Source organism: Falco cherrug, chromosome 12 (genome assembly GCF_023634085.1).
Source record: "Falco cherrug isolate bFalChe1 chromosome 12, bFalChe1.pri, whole genome shotgun sequence".
In the NCBI taxonomy this organism is placed as follows: domain Eukaryota; kingdom Metazoa; phylum Chordata; class Aves; order Falconiformes; family Falconidae; genus Falco; species Falco cherrug.
The window spans coordinates 15,132,557-15,158,017 of NC_073708.1; the positions used below are offsets into that span (position 1 = coordinate 15,132,557).

Sequence of the window (25,461 nt, forward strand, 5' to 3'; positions counted from 1 at the left end):
ATGTCCTTTTGAGTATCATCAGTCACATTTGAGCTTTTGGGCCATTTTCACTGAAATTTGCCAAAAGATAGAAAGTATTTTGCTATAGCAGGTTTTGAGACAACAAAAAAGTCAGGCAGGGGAGAGCGCATACCTGCATTCCTTCACTGTAAGCACAAGCGTGCTATGAGCTCACCTTTATTAGACCTCTGAGAATCCACATGGGACAGTGCTGTTAGGACTCTGTCAGCCACAGGAAAGGCTTTAATTGGCAGTCACACCTTATTAGACGTCAGAGAACCCAACCAGGAGACACAGAGCTGCTGGAAGCCAGATATCATTAGCTCCGCTGCTCACAGAGCTGCATGCTTAAAAAAGTCTTCAATGGACGCAGCACTGAATGGAGTGGCCCTTCTCTGAAGAGCTGAAATTTACAGTACGTGCAGAAACAAAAGAGGGAACAAAGTGCTCTTTGAACATGTCAACCTAGAAGAAAAACAAATGTGAGAGAGAGAAGAGTTGGGACAGGCATACTCAAGCGATCACTTCTGATAAACATTTCATTGTTTTCTGCTTTTGTCTTAGCTCAGTGCTAATTACAGAAACTCAACTTGTTCTGTCTGTCTGTGCTAATAAAAAAACGTCATTAGAGGACTGCCACGCTTGCTCCATTACAGATGCTTGGGATGGGAATTGCTAATTGATAATGAAAACTTTCTGTGAGCATTGCTTTTAATGGACATCTGAATTTGTCAAAGAGCAATCTAGAAAGTTTTTTGGTTATAGTTGGAAAACAGTATCAAATTAGAACAAGTTTTCATTATTGATTTTTACTTTTATTATCTTGCCACCTTTAATGAAAAGTTGCAATATTCAAATCAGGACTAAACTCTAAGCTAATAATGCCTTTCATTTTGTGCAGTTTTGCAGTAGTTTTACATTTTATTTTGAGCTGCTTATGGGACTTATCTATTAGCTTTCCTTTATTTCTGCTCATTTCACCAGCTAGTAAATGAGGTCTACATAGATAGGATTGTTATTTCATAAATCTGTAAGAATGAATCCAAGCTCGTTCTATAACAGTTGCTATTTGTCATTCTTATAATGGATTCTCATGCAAAGTAGGTTTAACTATCACTGAATGATAATAATTATTTAATAACAATTAGGTCTCAGTTGAGCATCAGTTCAAATGCTGTCCTATACCAGCCACTCCCAGCCTCTGTAGAGGATTTGTTCTCTGCTCTTACACCTGGGGACACTGAGCTGTCTTCTCCTTCCTCTTCTGCCCAGGGGTCTACCCTGCTTCCCTGGGTCTGGTGACATGGGACTTTTAATGGTTGAAGAGATGTGAAGAATAATTGCTTCGGCAACATGCTCTCTCTCCATCTCTCCCAAAGATCCACAACATTGCTTGTCTTTCCAAAAGCCACTACTGCTGCACCTATTTTTGATGTGGATTCACACTGCAGGTGTGGGTTCCTGCTGCTGCTATCTTACTGAACAAACACAGAGCTGTCCTCCCTGTTAGATAAAACCACATGGTGTGAATTGACATCTAGTGAGTTTTGTTTAAAAGTTTACAATGTAAAAGCAATATGGAGATGCGTCTTCAAAGGAGGCTGAGTTAAGTGTTGAAGAAATTGTGGCCAAGTCGTTTTACTCAGCTCAGGTTGCTTTCAGACATGAAACTAGCTCTGTTGTAGACAGAGTTCCCCTTGTGTACCAATGTGGAGGTGACTGGAAATTGAATCTGAAAATGTACGCAGCTCCTTGTTGGATATTGAAAATGTAAATAGAAGGAAGGATAAGCACAGTGGAAAATGATGAGTTTCTTTTTTCCTTACTGCCATCTCAAATAATTACTTAGGGAATTTCCTGTGTTTTGTTTTAAATTATATGTATTGTAACTGCAGGGGACTTGTTTTTCAAAAAGGGGAAAGCGTAAAACATTCAGGATTGCAAAGCTTTTCTGTCAGAGAAGTTTTTCTCAGAAATGTTATGGGTCATACAAAGAAAGTACGCATGTAAGAAATTTTCCTTTTTTTGTGTAGTGGCAGCTCTGTTATCTTTCAGTCAGAGGCTGTAGCTGGCAGTGAAAGGAAGACAGGGAGAGCAAGCAGTGGAGGAGCTGTGCTCAGGGAAGGCATGGTCCTAGAGTTCATGCCGGCAGAGGCACGCACAGCTGTGCAGCTTGGCTCAGGCTCCATGCAGGGCTCGCTGGAGTTTGGTGACTGACCTGCCAATTTTCCCAGTGGTAGAAAAATCTTTTTTTCTGCCCAGGAAGGAGGCAGCAATCTGGGAATATGAGCCCTGATGCCTTTTTTGAAGTTCTTTTCCTACTGCAGCACAAGCCCCCTGACACAACTTGATATGGCTGGCAAGAGGTCCTTTTATCCATGCAATTTGAATGAAAGAAACAGACAGAGAAACCATTTTTCTGAAGCTGGCAGTAGTTTAAGAAAGGGTTTAACTTCCTTCAATACCTGAGTTATGTCACTGCTTTTCTTGCTGGTATTTATTATTTGGAAAGAGATAGGTAAAACAATCCCTAAGGAAAAGTGGAAGTGGGTTTTTATCTCAGACACGAAGGACTCGGAGGGTCAGAACTATTTTATTCACATGAATCTCACTCTTCAATGGACACAGCAGCTGCTGCACAAATTCGTACAGGCAAGCTGATAAAGGATGAAAGTAATTTTAGCTGAAATAAAATGTGAGAGTACTGGAGGGAAAGACTCACAAGGATGAGGGGTTAATCATTGCAGGACTGAACTGAGATTCCAAAATGGAAAAATTGCTTTTCTCTTTGATTTTGAGAGGTCTGCAGCTTTCAAAATTCTGATCACAGGAGGATGTCCCTCAGTAGATGGTTCTCATTAGAGTTTGTTGAAAACTTCTTTGAGGAAACTGTTTTTCATTGACAAATTTCCTTTAATCAAAGTAGATCTGGGTTCAAGTCCCTGCTGTATCTAATTTAGAGTGTCCTGGGGTGAAGAAAGCTGAAGCTTTACCCTGGATCTGTTATGCATTATAGGACCTGAGTATTACCAATGATCAGGAAATAATTATTCTGTCACAGGGAAGTTTAAGGATGGAAAGGTTTTCCAGTTTAATAATCAAAATTCTAAAAATGTGTGGAATTAAGAAATTTAAAGAAAAGAAATATTATTTGGGTGAATGAAATCTATGTTTCAATCATTTTGCAACATGTTTTAGTTTTGACCTTTTCATTCCAATTAACTTGGATTGCAAAACAGACATTTTCAAGTTAAATGGAGCCATTGCATTCCATGTTGTCAAACAGCGCATATTGGTAATTCTGAAACTCTTTTCCACACATTTTTCAGAACACAGTTCTTTTCTGAAAAGTGTACTTTCCTAGAACCACACTCACTTCTGACAAATATGCCTTTCCAAAAATGGAATAATGGACCAGCTCCAGTCCAGAGAGGATGGTGCTCCTGTTGCTTAGCTCTCAGAAAACAAAATCTTAAAAGCACTGCTACCTTCTGACTAAATGTGTTATGTTACTTCATGACTTTTAACATCAAACCACCAGATCTGAGTGATTTAACTGATACCTGCTTTAGAAATATCTTTGGAGGAGCTGGAGGATGCCATTCATGGAAATAAGTCGAGTATACATCTGCCTGGCACAGCTGCTGATGCTGTACCAGCAGCTGTAGAACCACTGGGAGAACTGAAGGATTTCATTTTTCACAACAGTACTTAGAGAGGTGAGACCTTTGGGTGTTAATAAATGAAATGTGAAGTGATATTCAACATATATTTAAAGATAGTTGTAGAGCCTCTATATGTGATTGGACTGTTTACACAGGGGAGTTGGTTCATCTGCGTTCAAAGATATCTTACATTTTGTAGATCTACAATGCAATGATACAATTTGCTATAGATGGCTGATTATGAGGCTGTTTCCCACACTCCTCAATGCTCAAGGAATGTAGAATCATATTTGTTTTCTTAGGAAAGATGATCATGATCAACACTTTTATCAGTGTGTGCCCACCTACTGCAAAAAGGTCCACTTTGTAGTTCCAAGAACTGACAGAATGCTTTAGTGAGATAAGGAAATATAACCATTCCTCTAGGGGTGGTTGACAGGGGGGAAAAAAAGAATTACCTCAGGGAGTCTTCTGAAAATTCTTGATTTCTTCCATTTTTCCCCTCTCAAAGACATGGGATACAAAATTGCATCATTCAGAGTCCCTTGATAAGTACGTTTCCCACTCCCAAACACTGTTTAGCTATTTAGATCAAAGATACATTAATTGGCAGAGAGGAACTTAAGGGGAGAAAAAATACTTTTGAGTAGGCTAGGAATTAATGTGTCAGATAACATTCCTGAAGGATCCCTTACAGTGCTCTTATCCCCTGCCGTGCCCATGTCTGATAGGTGGCTAATGGATTCTGGACTTTTTTTCTCTTCCTTCATTGTTGGCCACTCACATTTGCCCAAGGTTGCTGAAGTGCAACACACAAAGAAGGTCTGTCTTTCACCCCCAAAAATCAGGTCTCTGGGGTTGCTGTGCCTGTGGGAGTAATAGTCACCTTGGTGCTGGGGAGGCTTTCATTAGATCCTGTCTCAGGAGGCTGCCGTGGCTTCAACACAAGCTGTATGGCTCTTCTTGCTGCCCAGCTACTGCATCCTTGCTTCCTTACCTGTGGTCCCTGCCTTGATGCTCCATAAATGTCAGCTCAGCTCAGCTCTGCTCAACACCTTGTCAGTGTTATGTTGTCCTGTTGTAGAGAGGATCCAAGGTATACAGGAGATAGAGCTCTTACCCTGAAAACTTGTCTGGCATGGACTGGAGACCTTCTCCTTTTAACACATTTTGAGCTCCCCTACTTGCTGACATTAGCCTGTATTTCTGGTTAGAATGACATTTTACCTCAAGCTTGTCTGATGAATTCACTTGAGGTATAACAAAATAACCGAAATACTTCATTATTGACACCCACATGACATCAGACCATCCAGTTATATTTTTTTATATGTATAGATTTCTTAAGCCCTATGTGAATGGTTGCCTATTCAGCAGAGCCTGGAGTTGTTGGCATCTTTGAATGTTTCTTCTGTGTGTTGCCCCTCAAGTATCACTAGTAAGCCCTCAGCTCATTAGGACTTGGTAAAAAAGATTATGTGGATTTTTCCCACAATTCAGACAATTCATTGACATAGTATTTGAGTCCTTCAAACTACTTTCTGAAAGCCATATTAGACTTTGGAACAAATAGTAGTTCATTAGTTCATGTATATTAGCTCAGTTCTAATGTTTTAAAAAGGCTATCAACTATCATCCAAATCAGTTTTGCATCTTGATCCAGTATCTGAAGCCTTGTTAAGGAACATCCCATCTGCTAACCTATCTCTCTAGAGTCATTTAAGCAGCTAATGTGAATGAATCAAATCATTCCATCTGTACTGTATCAATATTTGGGAAGCTTTTTCTTAGTTACAGATTTGTTCTTTAAAACAAAGAATCTCATTTTTTTCCAGACAGTGTACCACATTGTCTGATAATCCACTTCCCCTACTGTTCTTAACCCTGCAGTCCTCTAGCAAAAGTAATAATTGCTGATAGAAAGGGTAATTTAGGCTATGCATTTAATATGCTGGTAAGTCAATGTTCAATGAGACATGGGGAGGAACAACCACTGTTACACAGGCATCCTTTCCATAGATATTGGTATCCTGAAGATCTTAAGTACAGAAACCCCTCTCAGAGGAGATTTTATTTGTCTGCTTACTCTCACATCACAGCTTTTGCCACATTACTGTGAGTACTGTGCCAGACAACCAATGCTGAACGTACTGCTTTTTACTTTGTAGATCTGGGCACATCTGAATCATTGTACAGGGACTAAAAAACATACATTTTGATTTCCATAGACAAGAGCTATGCAGCATGAAGATTGCGTGGCCCAGAAAGTTCTCCCTTTAGCTGAGTCAATTTTGCTAGTTGCTTTTGAGAATAAATTTTAAATTGTATGTATGCCTCACCCAGATAATAATCATACTCCTGCCCACTAAAATGAAATAGATTTTCTTAAGGCTATCTATCCATATGGAAACCCAGGTGGGTACAAACAAAATCCTTCCTGAACTACCTTGCATTCATTTACAATTCCAGTCTTTTTCCACCAGATTCTTAATCAGTAGGGACTAATCAAAAGAGCAGTAGCCTCAGCTAGTATGAAAAACAGCTTAGGGTCATTCATAAATGCATCTCTAACAGGAAGGTGGATTTATGTCTGTAATACTATCAGGAAGAATTTTTAATACAAAAAGAAAGCTTCTATAAAAAGATGATAAATAATGCTAAAATTGAAAATAGAATATAAAATGAAAACAGTAAAATCTTTTGCTTACCATTTGGGCATATCAGTAAAAATATTTCAATGGAAGCTAACCAAATGAATGGAAAAGCAAAATTATTGATCCATTGTAAAACCTCTCACAGGTGTCTCGGGGGAATAATAGTTGTTTATCTTTTGCTATGGTAAGATTATTAGAACTGTGAAGTCAAAGGCCAATTCCCTAATCGGATGGCATTTTGAGAGCTATTTTATTTAGAGATCCTATGCAGTTTAGAACCAAAGCTGAAATAAGTTTCCCTCTTCTGGGGTAACAAGATGGCATTCTGCTAAATGCTAGAATTTTATCATTTGAAGGGGGGGTGGGGGGCGGGAAGTAAAAAAGCAGCCAGCAAAACCTAAGAATATAAAAGCATTTGAGATCTCAGAAGGAGTTTAAATCAATGCACTGCCACAGTTACAGCACAGATGAAAGAGCCTGCTGTCTCAATTGCCAGGAAACTACTTAGAAACTCACTTTTTTTTTTTTTTTGGTAGTCCGTTACATTACCACTAAATGCAATATACGGGGACATCACTGCTTTGATGTTGTACAGCTACAACAAATGGAAACTAATATGGTAGAACAGTCAAGTTATGTGATTTGCATCTGTGTATACAAATATATACCCATCAATCTTCTTACTTCTAGACTGTGTATCACTGCCACCCATCTGCCTCCTTACTGTTAGTTCTGTTTCCATAAAAATGACAATTATTTTACACCTATATTTTGAAGGGAGAAACATTTATTTCAGAGGGGTAGAAAAATCAAAATTTTCTCCCAACTATTACTATTGTCTCCTACTACAAATTTATTGTTGGCAAAGTGTTTCAGTAGAGCTTTGAGACAATTCCAAATAGGAGCATGACTGCTGCCAGACATTGGAGCATTCTTGTTCTCACAGCTCTAGTCACACCAAGGATACTTACAGTTCTTGCAAAGCAACACATTATTAAACAGGCTAGATTCTCTGACCTGTTCCAGCTTTTTGCAGGGAGCTAGTTGTATATGAGGTTATAGACACACTACTTCTTCTTAGTTGAAAGTAGTATAGGGAAGAACTGATACAAACATGTCTAGTTCTTCATCTCCTCTGCCGCCTCTGCTGAAATCCCTGCTATTGATGGAATAGAAATGATGCAGGTGGGGACTGGAGTCCATTTTTGGCACAGTCTTATCCACCATCACCTGTCCAGCTGGAATTTCACCGTATAATAATAAGTTAGTGTAAAAACTGAAGGTCACAGGGTAAGAGAGAGTGGACAGAGTAATGACTGAGAAGGAGTGCATTGCTTCCTCTTTCTACTGTTAGAGAAAGTCGTTTCTCCTTTGCAACATCCCCCAGTAGGTAAATGCAAGGATTACACTGAACAGGAATTACTTTAGTGGGTGATCTGACTGGAAATGCCTCAGCCACTTCAACCAGGTTCTGCACAGATGGCACAGGTCTTCCACACAGTCCCACAGGGTATGCCAAAGTTTGGACAGGAATCAATCCATTTTTGTAGAGAGCGAAACAAAAATAAAATGCTGTATCAGGATATTTTCCCCATTGCTCCTAGAAACATAGATGGACAAAACCTAAAAGGTCTTACACAGACCTTACACAGAGATCTCAGTGAACAGTACAGGGGGGTTGCCTCAGTAAAGACTTCAGAAATTGGCATCTCTGTTGTGTAATGATTCTGCTAAAAGCAAAGGTATTTACAGTGGTTTATAGCTGATGTGGTAGTACCTGTCACCAATAATGAACTTTTTCTTCAAAATATGTGAATTAAAAGTTTCAGATCGATGTGAATGATTAATAACAATCGTGTAACCTGTAAAATTCTTTTTGTGCCATAATAATCTCCTGACATTTTTTTCCAGTTCCTCAAGTAAGATTTTTAGTGGGTCTAAATCCTTTGACAAAGTTAGACTCAGTATTTATCTTTATTTAGTAATAGAGCAGACAGGTCATTTCTTATGCAAGACATCAGCAGGAACCTTTGCATGCCTATGCCATCATTGCATTTTGCAGAACAGTTTTACTTAGAGCCTTAGCCTGTGATTCATTTCACATCCCCATTCCCCAATGAGATCATTTGGTGTGTGTGATTTACCAGCAGCAAAACAGGCATTGTGTCTTTTAGTACCTCAGACATGTCTGTATAGATTAGAATTGTAACCTACAGTTGCAACTTAAACTGGACAGTTTCAGATTTCAGAATACCGAGGGCACGATATAATTGATCATACATAGCATCTTGGCTTGCTTGTCTATTTTGGGACATGAGGGGCAGTCATTGGCGTCTGGATCTGGGGGAAAGCAGAGGAGGTCAGATGTTAAAAATTGAATTGTAGCAGTTCTACTGCCAAGACAGAGCCAGGCAATGCAGTAAAACCAAGTTCATGCGATATTATCTCCCTGTATATTAGTGCAGTATTAATACTCTGCATTACCTTTCTAAGCAGGAAAAAAGTCAGCATCTTTTTCTTCTAGCTCTGATCCAAAGCTGGAGACAAACACAAGCAAGACAGCAGGACAGCATTTGTCAGCAGGGCAGCTAACAGCTTCATTGTGATCTGGACCTCACTCTGTCCTACAGGGCCCGTCTCTCATGTTCCAAAGAAGAAAAAGCTACTTTCTACCTAAATGTTTCAGGTGAAAGCTTGGGTTGGTGAACAGTCATAAAACAGATTCACTTGGATTACGTAGGCTCAAGGGATATCAAACAGGTGCCATCTCTGCTATGCAAAGTTCCAGCACTACTCCTGCCAGAACCTGGGCTGGTAAAATACATGAGCAACTCATCCACAGTGACTTTGTTTCTTATACTTGTCTGTAATGTCCACAGGATACGGACGGATGGTCTGGTACAGTATGACCATGTATATGTTCTCCGTTGTGAAGTTACATCTTTGTTCAGGCTTTTACTTCAGGTTCTAAAGGGAAGCCCATTTTGCTGTGTTTAGTTGGTAATAACGTGATGCTGAGGAGGGGAGCTGACCAGGCAGGGCTGGTTGCAGTTCAGTTTTGTGCTGCTAGTCTGGTTGGTGTGCAAGGCATGGTCAACAGCTGTTAGAGCAGCACCCTGCTCACCTTTATCTCCTGTTGAGGTGGTTTAATAAGACACTAAATGAGAGGTGGTAGCAAACAAAAGGTAGTTCCATTTTAAGTATGGCTGTTGCTGGACTGCTTTTCCTACTCTTCACACCTGTAAAATAAGATACCAGCAGAAGAGGGGACTTGGCGATTAGCTTTGCAAGGGAGGGGAAGCATGCCTGTTCCCAGTGCAAGCAGCGGGAGTGAAGCAGGGGCATTAATGATGTGTGCAGATGGGTTGGTTCAGTTCTCTGGCGATTTTTCTGGATGCGTGAGTTTGAATCTCACCTGGTCTATTACCCTTCCACTTCTTCTGTGCTGAAAAGAGGCCATGGTGTCATTTGAACTGGTGATTCAGAGGCAGCCAGGTATGATGCTAAAAACCTCTCTCTGTGGTGTAGAAATTGTCATGGCTGATGGGTTAGGGTGACCTTTTATTTTGATTTTGTTCACCACCTTTTAAAATGCAGCAAAGGCTTCTGCATTGATTCAGGCAAGATACTGTAAACATAAAACACAATCTCACCGTCTTAATTTGTGCAACACAAGAAATTTCAAAGCTCCGAATGTTTTTGAATTTGCCAAATTCATGGCAAAACTATTTCTGTTGGTTTTGTATGTTAATGTTTGCATCTTTCTTGTTCTAGGAAAGGCCCATAAACATAAGCACTTGCTTTTATCACAGTGAAATCAGTGAAAGGCATGTCTTTGGTTAATTATCTGCACCACTGGGCACCATAGTCATAAGGCTCCTACAGAAGAGGAGGATCATCTGAAACCACTTGCTAATTCTGTTTCTAAGTCTTTCCATTTCAGTTAACATTTTTCTTTAGTGCAGAGATCTACATTTTTCTTAAAAAATTAAATTTTGCCTTTGGTTCTGGAACCTACCTGGCTTTCCAAGGAAGGCGAACAGCACACTGCGTATACACTCACAAGGATCAAATGTTAGCTCTTAGTGTGATATCATCTTTGCACATTTTTATATTACTGCAGTTCATAACACTGTACCACAAGATGGAAAACAGTAGAAGCCTCTTTATTTATAAGGTTATTACAGGTATCCTCCAGTGTATCTCATGTGTATACATCCTGTCAAAATATTTCAGGATTTTGACAACAGTGCCTGAACTTGTTTCAAGTGACATGACATGGCTTTTAACTGTATTTTTTTTACAGTTTTAGTATTTTTAAGAATAGCTAATAAAAGTGTTACCCATGCACTAAAAAACAGGGAATCCGTTGGTGAATAAAAAGGTTTAAATAAGCATCAGTTGGGTTTTGCAGTTAAATAACCTGTACAGGAAATCATTATGATGTGCTCTATAATTGCTGTGAAAAAAAAATCTTGAATTCTATGGAATGCGTAACAGACCTAATTAATGCCCACACTGTTTCTCCAGAGAAACAGATTTTGTGTAATGTAAATGTGCTGCATAGAAAATGTTCTTGTGCTTATTTTATAGTTTGCCCTTATTTTTTCCTTGTACAGCTGTAGTGTACGGTGTTTTACAATGTGATGTGTACCTGTCTTCAGAATTGCTAGTTGCATTACCATTTCTGAAATGTGGAAAACAATTCTGTATTTCCTGTATTTTTTAAGTGTTGATGTCAATTATGATCCAAGGTGGGTTTTGCTGTCCAAGGAGTGTGGATGTGTTTGTGCATGTGCACACATTCACTTTCTAAAATAGGTGTCTGTTTCATTGTTGCGTTCATTATGTGTGTATGTAGGTGTAGGTATTATCAGGAGCATTCTTTTAAGCTTTTAGAATAAAAGCTGAATTAGAGGCTGAAAACAACGACACATCTGGAATTTCAAAGCATTTCCAGGGACTGACAATTAATGGTACTCAACCAACCCTGCACCTCATCACTGATGGATGATTAGAGTTTAGCTAATGCAAAGGTGTTCAGAGAAGAGTCAGGGATATTTTTATTCATTTGCAGTTTGGTGGGAGTTTTCGGTGGGTTTAAATCTGAGCTGATATCCACAAAGTGGTCCAGACGAATCTGTGTAAATGGACAGACTGTTCTCTGCTGTCAGCATTTTTGTGTCTACATGTTAAGCTCTGCAGGTCAGGGATCATTGCTTTGTATGTTTATAAAGCTATATTGCTATCTGTGTTTCTAAAGTATCCAAAATAAAGTGACCTGGCCTAGCAGTACCACTGAATGGCATGTGGTGGTTAGCAGAAGGGAACTGTTCTGTTCTGTGCCTGGCCGTGCTCACCCATACTAACAGGTCAGCTTAATGGGTGCTGTTCACTGGGACACTTCTGTTAGAGCCACATTCTTCTCAGGGGTATCCAGTGAAACGACAAGAGGCAACAGGCACAAACTGCAACACAGAAAATTCCATTTAAATATAAGAAAAACCTGCAGGGGAGATGGAACACTGGGCCAGGTTACCCACAGTGGTTGTGTAGTCTCTGTCTGTGGGGATATTCGAACCCCAGCTGGATATGATCTTGTGTAGTCTCCTCTAGTTGACCCTTCTCTGAGCTGGGAGGCTGGACAAGACAATCTCTAGAAATGCCTCGCGACCTCAGCAAGTCTGTGGTTTGCTCTGGGACCTGAACAGATATATCTGTACTTCCTGAGCACAGCGGTCTGGGGAATACCACTGTCTGTCTGTAGGCAAAAGTCTGAGCATAGCTGGTGGTTTGCCACTGTGCTTGGCATGCTCAGCACCAGTTCCCTGGAAGGCACGCTTAGGGCTGAACTTGCAGGCTTACTTCTAAACAGCCTTTGGGTCTGGTCTAAGGACTGCCATTAGGAAACCTAGGCACAACTAGTGTTACTGAGTCCTTTTTCTCCTGGACTGCAGTGGTGGTATCATGACATAGGATTAAGCAACCAATTAATATCCTGAATTCTTGTAGTTCTTTCTCAGTCAAGTTGCAGGAAGGGTCATCTGATAATCAGTAAATCCAAAGAGCTTGCTAATTCAGTACGTTCCTCTGCCTGGATGTTGCTGATAACTGACTTACATTTCATAGGTGTGTAGTGCAATCCAGAATCAAGATTTCACTGTTATTGATGACTACTGCACCGGACTGCGAGCTCTTCTTTACCTGAAAAGCATTGAGGAACTTGAAGACTGGAATGGACAGAGTCCTGCAACCATGCGCCATCAGAAAGGAAAGCCAGTAACTCGAATCGCTGAACTGATGGGAAAGGTATGTCATTTCGTTGCCATTCCTGTATAATGACACTATGTCTTGGCTTTGAATGCAATTCCATAATCATTGTATGCAGTTTCTGCCACTTTCCTTGGCTAACCACTGTTACTGTCACCATTAGTCACCAAGTCTTCTTCTCTCGGAGTATTAACAAATATCCAAAGGCAGCTTAAGAAGACAAACTTGAAATGACTTGATATGGGGTAGCATTTTTACTGTAAATATGATCTCTCCACTTGATTCATAACATCATGTCTTTTAAAAAAAGTGTGGGATGTAAAATTGCAAATGCATTGGAACAAGTTCTGGAACTGTTTGTTTTAATGAAACTCAACTCAGTTCAGATTGATACTTTTTAGTGAAACTCAACTCAATTCAAATTGATACTAATACTGTGCCAGACATTCCTGGGTGTTCTAGCCAGGGTGCAAAATTCAGGAGACATGGAAGCCCCCCAGCACTGGACGTGACGAGCTGAGACAGCTTGTCACAAACCAGCATTGACTTGGAAAACTGTATCAGGTAGGAGTGGCCCTTCGGTCATGGTAGCTGAGCATGTCATGGTCTTTCGTGTGTGCTAACTCCCAAACCTTCTGCAAGGCAGGGAAGTTCCAGGTGAGGAACAGTGACACCAAATAATTTTAATAGATTCTTCAAGATTATTTAAACTTAGAAAGTCTGTGATGGAATAGGAATGTAAACTATGGTCTCTGTGAAATTCTAACCTCTAGACTCTTTTCTCTCTGCTCTAGTAGTTCCCTGCTGCAAAAGCATATCTGGAGATTTTTGCCAGATGCAATGGGTTGCAGCCACCCCAGTACTGCTCTAGCCCTCCACCAGGGCACTGGCTGATCCATGCTGAGAAGCAGGGAGGTGTAACTGGCTTTCTGCTGATGCCCTGCTGCCTACTGCTCTAAGCAAAATACCTGCACAGCAGGGAGGCTGAGCTTTTGTTTCTGGTTACTAGAGATCACTTTGAAGACTGATTTCAGTTACACATCATCCCTATTGATTATCCTTCCAAAAATCTGATATAACACTGTTGAAAATGTTGTAAAAAGTAAAGAATTACAAAAGAATAGGATTTGGAGTGTCAAACACCTCCAAATCTCTGCTTATCGTTGCTGATGACTGGAGTTGGATTTAGCAGGAGATTAGAGACTCCTATATTGTTGTTGTTCTCTGTGGAGCTCTGAAAATTATAACATTACCTTCCAGAAGAGAAGACAATCCTGTTCCTAAAGCTCTGGATAATACACCGCTTAAAAATAAAACGAGATATAAGCAGTTTCATTTTCATCTACTTAGGTTAAGCAGTTAAACCAGGCTGAAAGGGTTGTATCTAAACGTCCTTCCTTTAACACCTGTAGAAACATGCACAGCATTTCCAACTCAGGTAACAGAGGTTTGTTGCAATTCGTCTTTAAAGCTGTATTCAGTGTTCTTTTTATTACCTTTGTATTTTACTAAACAGACAACCATTGTCAAAGATGTTTCTCCTGTCCTTTAGAATAAGAAAAAAAAAATTCCTAGTCTTTTCCACTTGTCACTACATCAATAATTAACTTAAAAAAGGTAGCATGGAAAGATGCTTTAAGGAAGCATTTAATAATTCAAAGGAATCTTAACTTGAAACAGGTCACATGAAAAAGAATGAAAAACAAAGCCCTATGTAATCTTGTCTGGCTGGCTCTGTTAGACATTTAAAAGGAACAAGGCATACAGAATATAACTGATTGTGTATTTAATTGCCCTTAGCACTGAATTATATCATTGGATCATTGCTACTAAATAATAACGTAAAGTTAACCAGGCTGCATCATTGATAATGTGTGCTATATATAGTGATGTATTTTAGGCATAAGCTCAGGATGGCTATTTGTCCAGGAATGAACATCCAAGAGAAAAGGAATAAAAATAATGCAACACGGGTAAAAGGAAATACCATGATAAATGATCCTACTAGGGGCAATCAAATACAAAGGCTTGATATCATTAATATTTATAATATCGTAATTAGCAAGGCTTTGCCTAAGCAGTGTTATTAGTGTAACTAATTATGTTATCATAAACTAAGTTTGCAGTATTATAGGAATCAGTATTCTTACTTTCATAAATTATCATCAATATTGGATTTCATGTACTTGTGCCTAGTAAATTAGTTAAGTACTGTAGTTCATGTAGATTCAAACACAAATATCTGACTTGCTTGGCAGAAAATCCTAAACACACACTTCTGATTCTCTTCCTAAAATAAATTCACTAAAAAACACGTCCTTACTCTATTTGGAAAACAGAAGATAGCCTGTTGATGTGATGTATATGTTCTCATCAACAGAAGTAATGTGTAGGAACATACAAGTTATACATGGAGTGAAATGTGACAGCCAAAATCCTGCATTTATATATATATTTTGCATTATGCATAAATATGCATATATGTATATAAATATGCATAAATAAAAAATTATAAGGACCTGTTCAAGTTTGTCTTGTTGTGAGATGAAATACAGTTTCTTCAGTAAGACCCCATAAGAAGCTAAACAGCTAATACTGATGAACTTTTGCATTAAAAAAAAAAAAAGTGAAGATGCTAATTTTGATATAATTTTTATGCAGTAAATGTAAAGATGTAAAGGAATCATCCTCCATTTTCTTACAAAATTCCTATTAGTTTTCATACAGAACCATGGGGATAAGAAGTTCAGGCAATGACAATTTAATGAGAAGAAACTGAGGGAGAAGAATTATTTTCAACAGCATCAAGAACCACTTGCTTTCTGATTGTATACAAACTCATTGAGCTTCTCCAAGTTTTTAATACATTAAAGGGTTAGGACTGGTCGTATTCTCAGCTAAGTATGTTCTTAGTATCTATTTCGATTCACAGTGCAATACTGAATGTTAAGGTCCATATTTTTATATAGCAGTGAATTATTCTTTTGATAATTCATTTTCTGTCCCGGTTTCAGCACCAAACGGGTGCTGAGTGCAGCATGTTGCCACAGGAGAGTGACACAGTGGAGTTTTGTCATGAAATATTGTAGTATTTGATGACCAGAGTGAACTAAAAGATAAATACTTTTTTGTAAATGATACACCTGACATCAAACTGAAGCTGTCTTGCCATGCAGTCACCAGATAAATGACAAACTGAACAGTTATCACTGTTAGTTGTTAACATTTATCACAATAATTTCCTTCCTAAACAGAAAGAATACTAAAAATGCTGTGCTAAATAGTGTAATACAATAAGCAATTCAATAGCAAATGTATCTGCTTTGGGCTGAAAAAGATAATCATGTTGATTAGTACCTGTTCATGCTTCTCCATTAATGAAACTAATACTTTCATCTGATAATTTATAGCCCTTAACATATGAAAAGCATTGTAGCACTGGAAAATATTTTGGAAAGTTGAGTACTGTTTATAAGTTTTTCATGGTTTCAGAATGTATTTTTTGGTATGTAGATCCTAAATTTATCACCTTTGAGCCAGGTAGTATTTTCTGATAGTCTTTTCAGGAGCAGAAGCTTCTTCCCTTTTGCTAACACGGCTGGAGCCAGTACTTGCCATTGTCCAAGACGCGATCCGTAGTACTGCACTGCCTGTAACAACAGTGAGTTTCCTGCTTAGAATGGCAGCCTCAGCCGTGACTTCCAGTCACTGTGTGATAGTGTTTTCCCTAGCTGCACCAATTTTATTCATTCCTTCCCGTGGTTGTAGCCTTATCCATAACTGCTCCAAAGACAGTCCTAACATAGATACAGAGTCAGACTCACAAAGGTGGACAAAGCCAGTCTTCTGGCCTGCCTTCCTCATTGCTTTTCTGATGGCTTATTTAGTTGGGTTTTTTTTCTGTGAGAGGACCTGACGTTTGAAGCCTTGACACAGATGACTGTCATTAATATCACCTCTGAATCACCTTTCCATTAAATGCATGGAATAAAACTTAGCTTGTCTCAGCTGTAATCTCAGTTTGCAAATCTTGACACTGAGATGAGAGAATGGCAAGGTAATGATGACACCACACTGCTTCTCACTGACGCCCTTGAGGAAGAACTTTTGTAAAAGCTCACTTACCTCAGCATGAATTTAGGACTGAGATCAAGTGCATGATGCAGTCAGGCAGACAGTTAAGATGTAGAGCATGCTCTTACAACCCAAAGTTATTAGGGTGACTGCATAAGAGAGAGGAAGAGCACAGGTAGTATCTTTACAATCCAAAATTAACAGAATTGTGTCTTAAAATAATGTGCCTGAGTTTCTCAGGAAGATGCATGACCAGGAGGGATAAAGATAACTGTTCTCACCAGGTATGTGGAGAAGGTACAGTATCCTCCAGAGGTACAATTTGATCTCCTGTGTGTAGTCATTGTCTCACCTTGCCTGTTCATTACAGGACTCTCTTATTAGTTGCTCACTGATCTTACTCCAGAGAGGTGAAGTGATTATGTCCCAGAAATGCACTGGTGTCAGCTGATGGTCACAGAAGTGGTATAGTGTTTTTCTGTATAAACTTCCACCTAATGTCAGCTATAAAAATCATACTTAATGCAGTGGCCTCTATACATGCCAGGTAATTAAACTTTAAAAATTGGCAGTCTATTAATTTGGTAGGTGTGAGTTTATAAGAAGAGATAAATATATATGGATTTTTCATACCTTGCTTTCAGCACCAGAAATTTTGCAAAAACTGGTTTGTTTGATCATGTCTAAAGTTTTAAAAAATTAATAAGAAGAAAAAGTCATAATTTAAGAATTTTGATTCCAGAAACATCCAAAACAAACTGATTTTCATAGTGGATCCTCCTCAGCTGTTAAGGTTGTGCTGTATTGAAAATGTTAAAACCATATCTAGTAAAAATGCATTTATAGAAGGTGATTTTCTCCAGCAGACAGATGAGAATGATCCTGAACGTGCACAGTGTATGAACTTCAGTGAAAATTCTCATTACCTTAAATTTAGCAAGCTGCTGATTTTGTTCTCTGGATACACGAACTTCCCATTAAGACTAAAATATGCACTTCCTTCAAGGATCTATGGGTACTAGAAGCTGAGTCCTCTAAATGGTACAAACCTGTTAAATTCTAACTTGATTGCAGTCAAATCTGAATAGCTTTTCACATGTCAGAGAAAAAAAATTTTGCTATACCATCGAGATCTCATACAAAATATTAAATTAGCTCTTCTATTAAATAAATACATTGTGAACTCCCAGTCATGCAAGAAACCACTGCAATGCATGCACCAAGTTTTGGCTGCCTTCATGTTCTTCAAGACCTCTGACTGCTTTCACAGAGCAGAGGTGTTCACCCTTAGTTTTTCAAAGTGCTCCTTGTTGTTTGGGAAGGCAAGTTTGTCCAGTACGGTAAAGAACTGTGCCCGTGTTTCAAGCACTGCATAAAGACAGAACAAATAGTATTTGTGGCTGTGGCCAGAAATACAGAGACCGTCTCATTATATGGTAATACAGAGAATGCAATAAAAAATTAATATTGATGAAGAAAACTTTTTTCCCATATTGCCATCACTGGTTCTGAAGAAGAGTCAGACAGGGGAAAAAAAGCATTTTAGGCTATTTGATCCTTTTTCCCATTAGCTAAGGCTTGCATCTGAATTATAGCTCTCAGCCAGGCAAAGCTTCTTAAGTGTAAGCCAATATTGATCAAGAAACCTCTTGGTTTAGGATATTATGGGAACTATGCATCAGCACACTCAGGGACTGTTGCCGCATATGCTTGTTGGGTTGGCCAAAAATAAGGCTCTGCCAAAATATATCTGAACCAGCATTTGCGGGGAGATGAGGAAGTAAGTCCTTTCCTCCTGCTTCCCCCTCTGTCTTTCACCTCCTCCCCTGACACAATGCAAGGTCTCCACAGGCATGGCTCCAGGTGGGAGCCTGATGGTCCCTCTGTGGAGCATCACCAGTAGTGTTTCGGGGAGCACCTGCAGAGCAGATCTCTGCACCCCACCGTGTAAGTCACGCTTACCAGACTTGCTGCCGTTGGCGAACCTCCCAGCATTTGCAAGCCGAAAGCAATTATGAGCCTGACCAATCTGTAGGAAAAAGGACCTCTCTAACATATTTTTTTTCCCCCTTACTGGTCTATTATGGAAGTTTATGTTGTGATTATCTACAGTGCTGTTTCTCATGGAGACTGCAGGTTGTTACATAAAATGTATCTTCCCTAACGGTGAAGCCAATTGCAGTAGAAATGGATAAAACAAAAGGAACTAAGATTATTAAAGTGGATTTAAAGTAGTTTAATCTTTGTGGGTTTTATATGTACTGTATGGTAAATTTGCTTCAAGCACTGAGTTTAGAGTTTCATATTCACAGCCAGTAAATGTGGCTATTAAGAAACAATGTATTCATGTTAACTCCTTGGCTGTGGTGGTTTTAGTGCGTTCACTGCTGGCAATGGACATCAAGCCAGGAAAATCCAACTCCTGATGCAAAAGGATTTTAAAAAAAAATCTAGGCACTGCCAAAAATACATAATTCTTTTTTTGTACTCTGCAGTTTGTTTTACTTAGGGAAACGGCCTGGTCATACCCTGCAGCATGCATTCATTACAGTGATCTTTGACTGGCAGATGCAGAGTAATAAGATGCATATTTTAGTGCTTATTATAATACCCTGTCCAAAAACAACTTGACAAATTTGTGATTTCGACAGTATCTCATTTTGCTGGCTGCAGTGCTCTGTGATTGCCTGGTCCACGTGGCTTCCAGATTATGCATACCACCAATACTGCTCATTAAAATGGCCACAGTTCACCAGTTTCGGTAGCTTGGAACGAACTTGGAATGAATTATTATACAACAAAGAGGCTGCTGTCATGCAGAACAAAAGACAAGCAAAAGAGAGCTTTGGCTTAATGAGGCTAAGTGAGTGTCTCCCCTGCATCACCAGCTACTTGACGGCCTTTGAGCATGGAATTTTTTCTCCACAGGCCAAAACCTTTGGTCTATTATTTTGTGTTTATGCACCTTGAGGCTAATATACATTTTAATATGCTGCACATGGAGAAAAAAATCAGCCATTAGATTAGAACATGTGCACTCCCTGTTAAGTTAATGACAGCCGAACATAGAGATAAATTTAGGTTTTCATATTTAATTATAGCACAGCGCAGTACGTTTAGCAAGGATAAATTGCGCTATTATTATGCTTCATTTTTTTTGACATCTTTTCATATTAACCATGCGCACTTACCCCCACTTCCTCCCCAGTGTCACACATAATGTCTCTGTGCATCATCCTTCTCTAACACCATTAATTTTTTATTCTGTACAGTTGTATATGTATTGTTGTATTTGTTACTTAGGGTTAGCTTGCTAGTTGGATAAAACCATTCAAAACAGCCCTTGTGTTAGGTGATCCACATAAGCGATAAGGACAGAAACGACATAAAAAGAACTGGCCTGCATGGCCAGACGTGGCTTCTCACATCTGCTCCCAGAGCAAGGGTTCCCAGCCCTTCTCCCCCAAATGCTTTCAGCACAGTGCGCACTGTCTGCAACTGCAGAGTGGTAACCCCTTTCTCAAGCAGCTGAATTGGAAATGCTCGAGAAATAATGCATGGACAGTTATATGTGTTCTACAGAATTTTGTATTTGTATAATATTAATGTGAGAAATGGCGGTGATAATATAAAATGTCTCTGTTCTGAAGAATTTAGCATTGTGTTATTGTATAGGAACTAAAACAGAGCTAATGTTGCGAAGTGTGGTGAGTGCTGTTTGTTGGGGCTTTGTATGTGCGTTGCCTCTGTTTGTCGGAGCTGTTGCTGCAAGGATAGCATCAGGAATTAGGCCAGACCTTAGCCTTATAGAAGACAATATGAAATGAAACATAGAGGCAAGCTGGAACACAATTCAGCCTTTGCGTGTCCTTAACAAGTTTTAATGGGAATATCTGACAATTTCTGTGCTGCCGTGGATTTGATGGTGATTTGGGCTATTTGTTACTACCTGAGAGAGCTTTTAGATTTGCTTTCAGCTCTGGGCTGAGCTATTCAGGTAGCTGTGGTTTGTGAAAAATATGTTTGCATGCTTCACAAAATTAAGGGAATACTGCTATTTTCCAAAGTGGATTAGAGCAGGTAATAACTCATAGGAAGAAGATTTTCCTCCTCCCGCTGTGTGTATAAGCAAGTAGAAGATATTATGCTACAGGCTTATTCCTAGATTATTCCTTATTGGATAGTTGTTTCGTGACAAAAGACACTGTGGCTTGATGACCAGAGGGTCATGACAGGAATAATAATCACCGTATGAAAGGGTGTCTGGATCTTGGTGATAAAGCATTCCTCATTGCAATCAGTCAGCACTTGCTGGTGCAAGAATTTTCCTCAATGGCAGAGATCAGCTTTTTCATATTCATTGAGAGCAAATCAGTCTCTCTCCCTCTCCCTCTCCCCCGTCTTTCTCCAACCTTCAGTTCTGTACCGGCTTTTACTGGCAAAGAGATTTTTCTTTGTCAGATGAAACTCACAGTGTTTGGGGATGTTCAGGACACTGCAGTATTTACGGGATTGGTATTAGTTCCGGAACCTTATTCTTTGTGTCCTCACTGAGTAAAGCCCTGGTCAGTAGTGATTGATAGCTAATTGTCTACAGTTCAAGGACCAGCAAATGTGTTGGCAATTAATTTATGTGTGCAAAACTCTTCTCCCTGATTTTGTAAGTGCAGATTTTGATGCAAATTGCATCTGTGAAAGCAAGGTTGTGCCTTTCAAAATGTAAGCTATAATTACTAGTCTGAGAACCTGATGATATGAAATTCCTCCTCTAGAATCTACCCCTAGTGAGAGAAGTCATTTATTAACAATATTGTGTATTTCTAAGCAGTACTTCTAGCCATCTTTTTATTCATTTAGCACTGGTAAAATGCTTGATATTATACAAGATGCAGTCTTACAAAGTTGCAGGCTATATCCTACAGACATCCAGATGGCTTGGAAACATCTATGCAGTCAGAAATGGCTCCTCTGTATCTACAGGTAGCTATTATTAGTAAAACCTACTTTTATTTATGTGTTCCCATTTGGCTTATGGTACTAGTCACAGACATACTTACTGATGTGCATGTAAAGACTTGGGGTTTTAGCTTCTGAAAGAATCATTGTCCTTTTAAACTTCTTATCTAAGCAAGCTGTTTACTTAGATAGCAAGGTGCTCTGTGGGCCATAGTGCCCCATGCAAGGACAGTGGGAAGCAAAGTCCATGGTATTGGTCATAGACAGCAGGCTAAGTATTCATTTTCAGCCTGTTTTCCAAGAATTGTGTTATTCTTGTGCTCATTTTGAGAGGAATTTTGGCTACAACATCTCTTAATTCTCTTAGGAACAGATTTGGCCTTAAGCACAGCCCTAAGTCTAGTGGCATGCACAGATGTATGAGAAATCTAGGAGGAGTGATTTACGGGGGGAGGCTAAAAAAGCTAAAACTCACAGGTGTCCACATGTCCTGCCGAAATGATGCGTGAAAATGCAAGAGGTGGAGAACTCGGTGGTCTACAAATATTTGAAGTTTGCAATCAGTGGAGAGAGGGGGATTTTATGATGTAAAGTGAGAACTCAACCAAGACTGATGAGTTGAATTGGAGAAAAAAGGAAGTGTTCAGCAAAAAGCAGGAGAAAAATTATCCTGATTGGAAGGAAAGCCTTTTTGTAGAAATGATGGAGGTTTCATGCTGGGTTGCTGAGACTGAAGGTAGGGAGGACTTTTAAAACTTGAATGCAAGAAGTCTAACAGAAGTACTGCTGGGAGAAATTTTAAGCTGGCAGTGGTATGCAGTGGACTTGTAGACTTTTCCTGTCTGACTTGCACAAGCTAGCTTATGGCCTTTTCCAGCATTTCAGCTGTGCACTAGGGGCTATCCTTAGAAGCCACTGCATCCTAACAAAGTGTTCAGATAGCCACTGGATATAAGCCACTCAGCATAAGCCGCTGGAGCTAACAGTATCTAATTATAAGCAACTGAAATGACTTTTTGCTTAAGATTAAGATCATACTTAAGGAACGTGATAATGTCCTTTCCCATCTATTTTATTTTTATTGCTATAAAAAACCCTTTAAAGTTTTTCTGTAATCTTGTGTGGTTTTGATCCAACCACACGGACGTGTCAGCAGTCAGAGCAGTACTTCCCGAGTTTTTATGGACAAAGGGATTAAAAATGTCTTTCTGTTTCATTGCCCATTAGTCATATATTGGCACAGGGCACCTGCCCCCAGTAACTGAATGGAGCTGTGGGGCACACCATTTCTGCATGTAGGAGCTGAGAAAAGAGATTTCTGCACTTTGCTGACCTATTCATGCTGTACAGAATTCATTAAGGCCCAGGAACTGTGTTTGGGTCGTACAATTACAGCCAGCCTGTAATCTGTTGCTCCACCGCACACTGGGGCTCTGTAATAGTTTGAAGGGGCCTGGCAAGGATTTTATTGATTTCTTGGGATCTCATTTAGGCTGATTGCACTTGGGTACTCTGATGGTTGATGCTTAAGGACACCTACCCTAGCTGTTATTAAGAACGTGGGTCTAATCCTCACATAGGTAAGACCTTGTTTGCCCTTCGTTCAACTCAGCAGACAAGTTTTAATGAAATAGCTCCCTTTTATTTTTTATGCCACAGCTCTGTTTTTGATTGCCACATTTGGAACTATCCAGTGTAAATCACTGTATAACCCATATATTGGTCAGGATGTGTCATATCATATATCTGTTCTTTCATTAATCATTTTGTCTCTTTCCTGTTTGGCTGCTTGGCGTAATTAATGCATTTTTTTCTATTACTTTGTTGTATTTCTTCCAAGTTGCTGATTTATTTATACATAAAGGCTATAAAACACCTTGTTGTTTTATACACTGTATCTGGATTCATGGGAAAGCCAGAAGCCTATCACTGAAATAGTGTACTTTTTTTTGGTTGTTCAAGACAAGACCTTGCAGCTGAGTTTAAAGTAGTTGAATTCTAGAACCTATTGACTATAATTTTATTTATTTATGCTACTCATCATTACAGCATGGAATATTATATGCTAGATGCTAATTGTTACTATTTTCTGAATAGTTGTGCTCTCATTTAAAATAACAAATACATGCCAAAAGGCTTCTTTCCCAATTCCAGACCCAAAGTCTAATCCAGACTCTCCAGCAGTTTTTCCACTGCCTTTACTGAGCCTCCTTTCAAATGCTGAGCTCCTCTGACATTCTGAAATGTCCATTTCAAAAATTTCTGTTTGTAAATTGAAAACCAGAAGGCTCATTGTAAACCCACAAAGCTCTATAAGCACAAATATATCTACAGTTTCTCTTTTACTAAAAATGTATCACTAAATTGTAAACAACTTACATGCCATTTACATTAGCGTAAATGATACTCTGAAACCTCTAAATTTACCCATTAAAGCAGGAGCAACAAGAAATCCTTTGGTGACTGTAGCAAGAGTGTGCCTTTCATAATCAACATTTATAAAAGAGCACCCAGAAGGAGTGAGCATGTCTCTCAGAGCTGCTGTTCTGGGTGGTACAAAGCAGAGCTAATAAATGCCTCACACTCCAGAACTCCCCTCTCTCTCTTCACAACAAAGTCATAATCATTCATTTGATAGACTGCATCCATTTTGTTAGTAATTTTGCCATTACTTGGGTTTTGACCTTCAGTGCCTGGTACGTGAGTGGGCTTCAGTGCCTGTTGCTGGATTTTGGACTTAATTACCAGGATAAAGCAGATGGAGGAGAAACTTAGTGTTTACATTTTTCCATAGGACTATATGTTTCTCTGTTGTTTACCACTGAGGTGTTTTTGTCTACATAGTGTGAACTGTTTGCAAAGGTATTTATAACAACACTTGATGAGCGTGCAATCTGAGAGCTTGAAAGTCTGCCTCTCTGCCTCCATTTTTATTTTTTTTTTTAAAAAAAAGCATTTCCTTACCATCTAGTCTGTGTCTTTTAGTTGCCTAGCTCCTAAGTGGCAGTTTGAGAGGGGATGCCTGTGTGAAATCATGCCCACTATTTTGACTGTATGAGTACTGGTTCGTAATTCAGCACACACTGAGAATATAATTTTTAGTGCAGAATCGAGTATTTATTTTGCAGCAAAGTCTTAACACAGTCTAATGTAATCATGCAACTTAACTGTCCAAATACCATCCCCATCTGGTCCACATTGAGAGGTCTCAATTTACCATATCTGGCAGGCTGAATTGTCCTTAGGAGTCTTCAGCACAAGGAGTAAAGTCCCTGACCAGAAGCATTGAAGTAAGATAGCAGGACATTGGAATAGTTGAACGTTACACACTCAGACTGGGATTTATTTGCCTGCAGATCTGATTTAAGACTTTACAGCTGAGGCATTTGTGCAGGTCTTGGAGCATAGTACTAGAGACCCGTGCTGGGGCAGATGAACCCTTTCCTGCCCAGGTTAGTGTGGTTTGGACACTGAAAGCTTGACAAGCAGGAACACACAGTCAAAAAAGGACACAGAAGGCTGTATCCATAAGCATATGCTTTCGCAACCGGGGAGACCATTCCTTCTCTAGAAGGAGCAAAGAGAAATACTGACCAGGCTTACTGTTCCTAGGGGTGAGGAGGTCAGACTGAAGGGGTTGATGCATTCATCCAAAATGTCATCCAGCGATTTTGAGCGTTTTGAAAGAAAAAAAAGTATGTGCAGCTATGTGTATGTGTGTGCATGGGCAAGAAGTGTTTTGTTATGTTTATGTTTCTCAGCTGTTACGGAGATATGTCCCAAGTCAGAGGTGCAGGGAAGACTAGAGGACCCAAAGCTTGGATACCTTAGCTGATGTGACC

General features: G+C 39.4%; 1 protein-coding gene across 1 annotated transcript in view; it reads left to right on the forward strand.

Moving 5' to 3' along the window:
* DPYD (dihydropyrimidine dehydrogenase) overlaps positions 1 to 25,461 on the forward strand; it is a 366,956-nt gene that overhangs the window by 301,649 nt on the left and 39,846 nt on the right. The window contains exon 20 of the mRNA XM_055724875.1: positions 12,449 to 12,628. Coding sequence (XP_055580850.1) covers positions 12,449 to 12,628 — 180 coding nt within the window. The remainder of the gene's footprint in view (positions 1 to 12,448; positions 12,629 to 25,461) is intronic.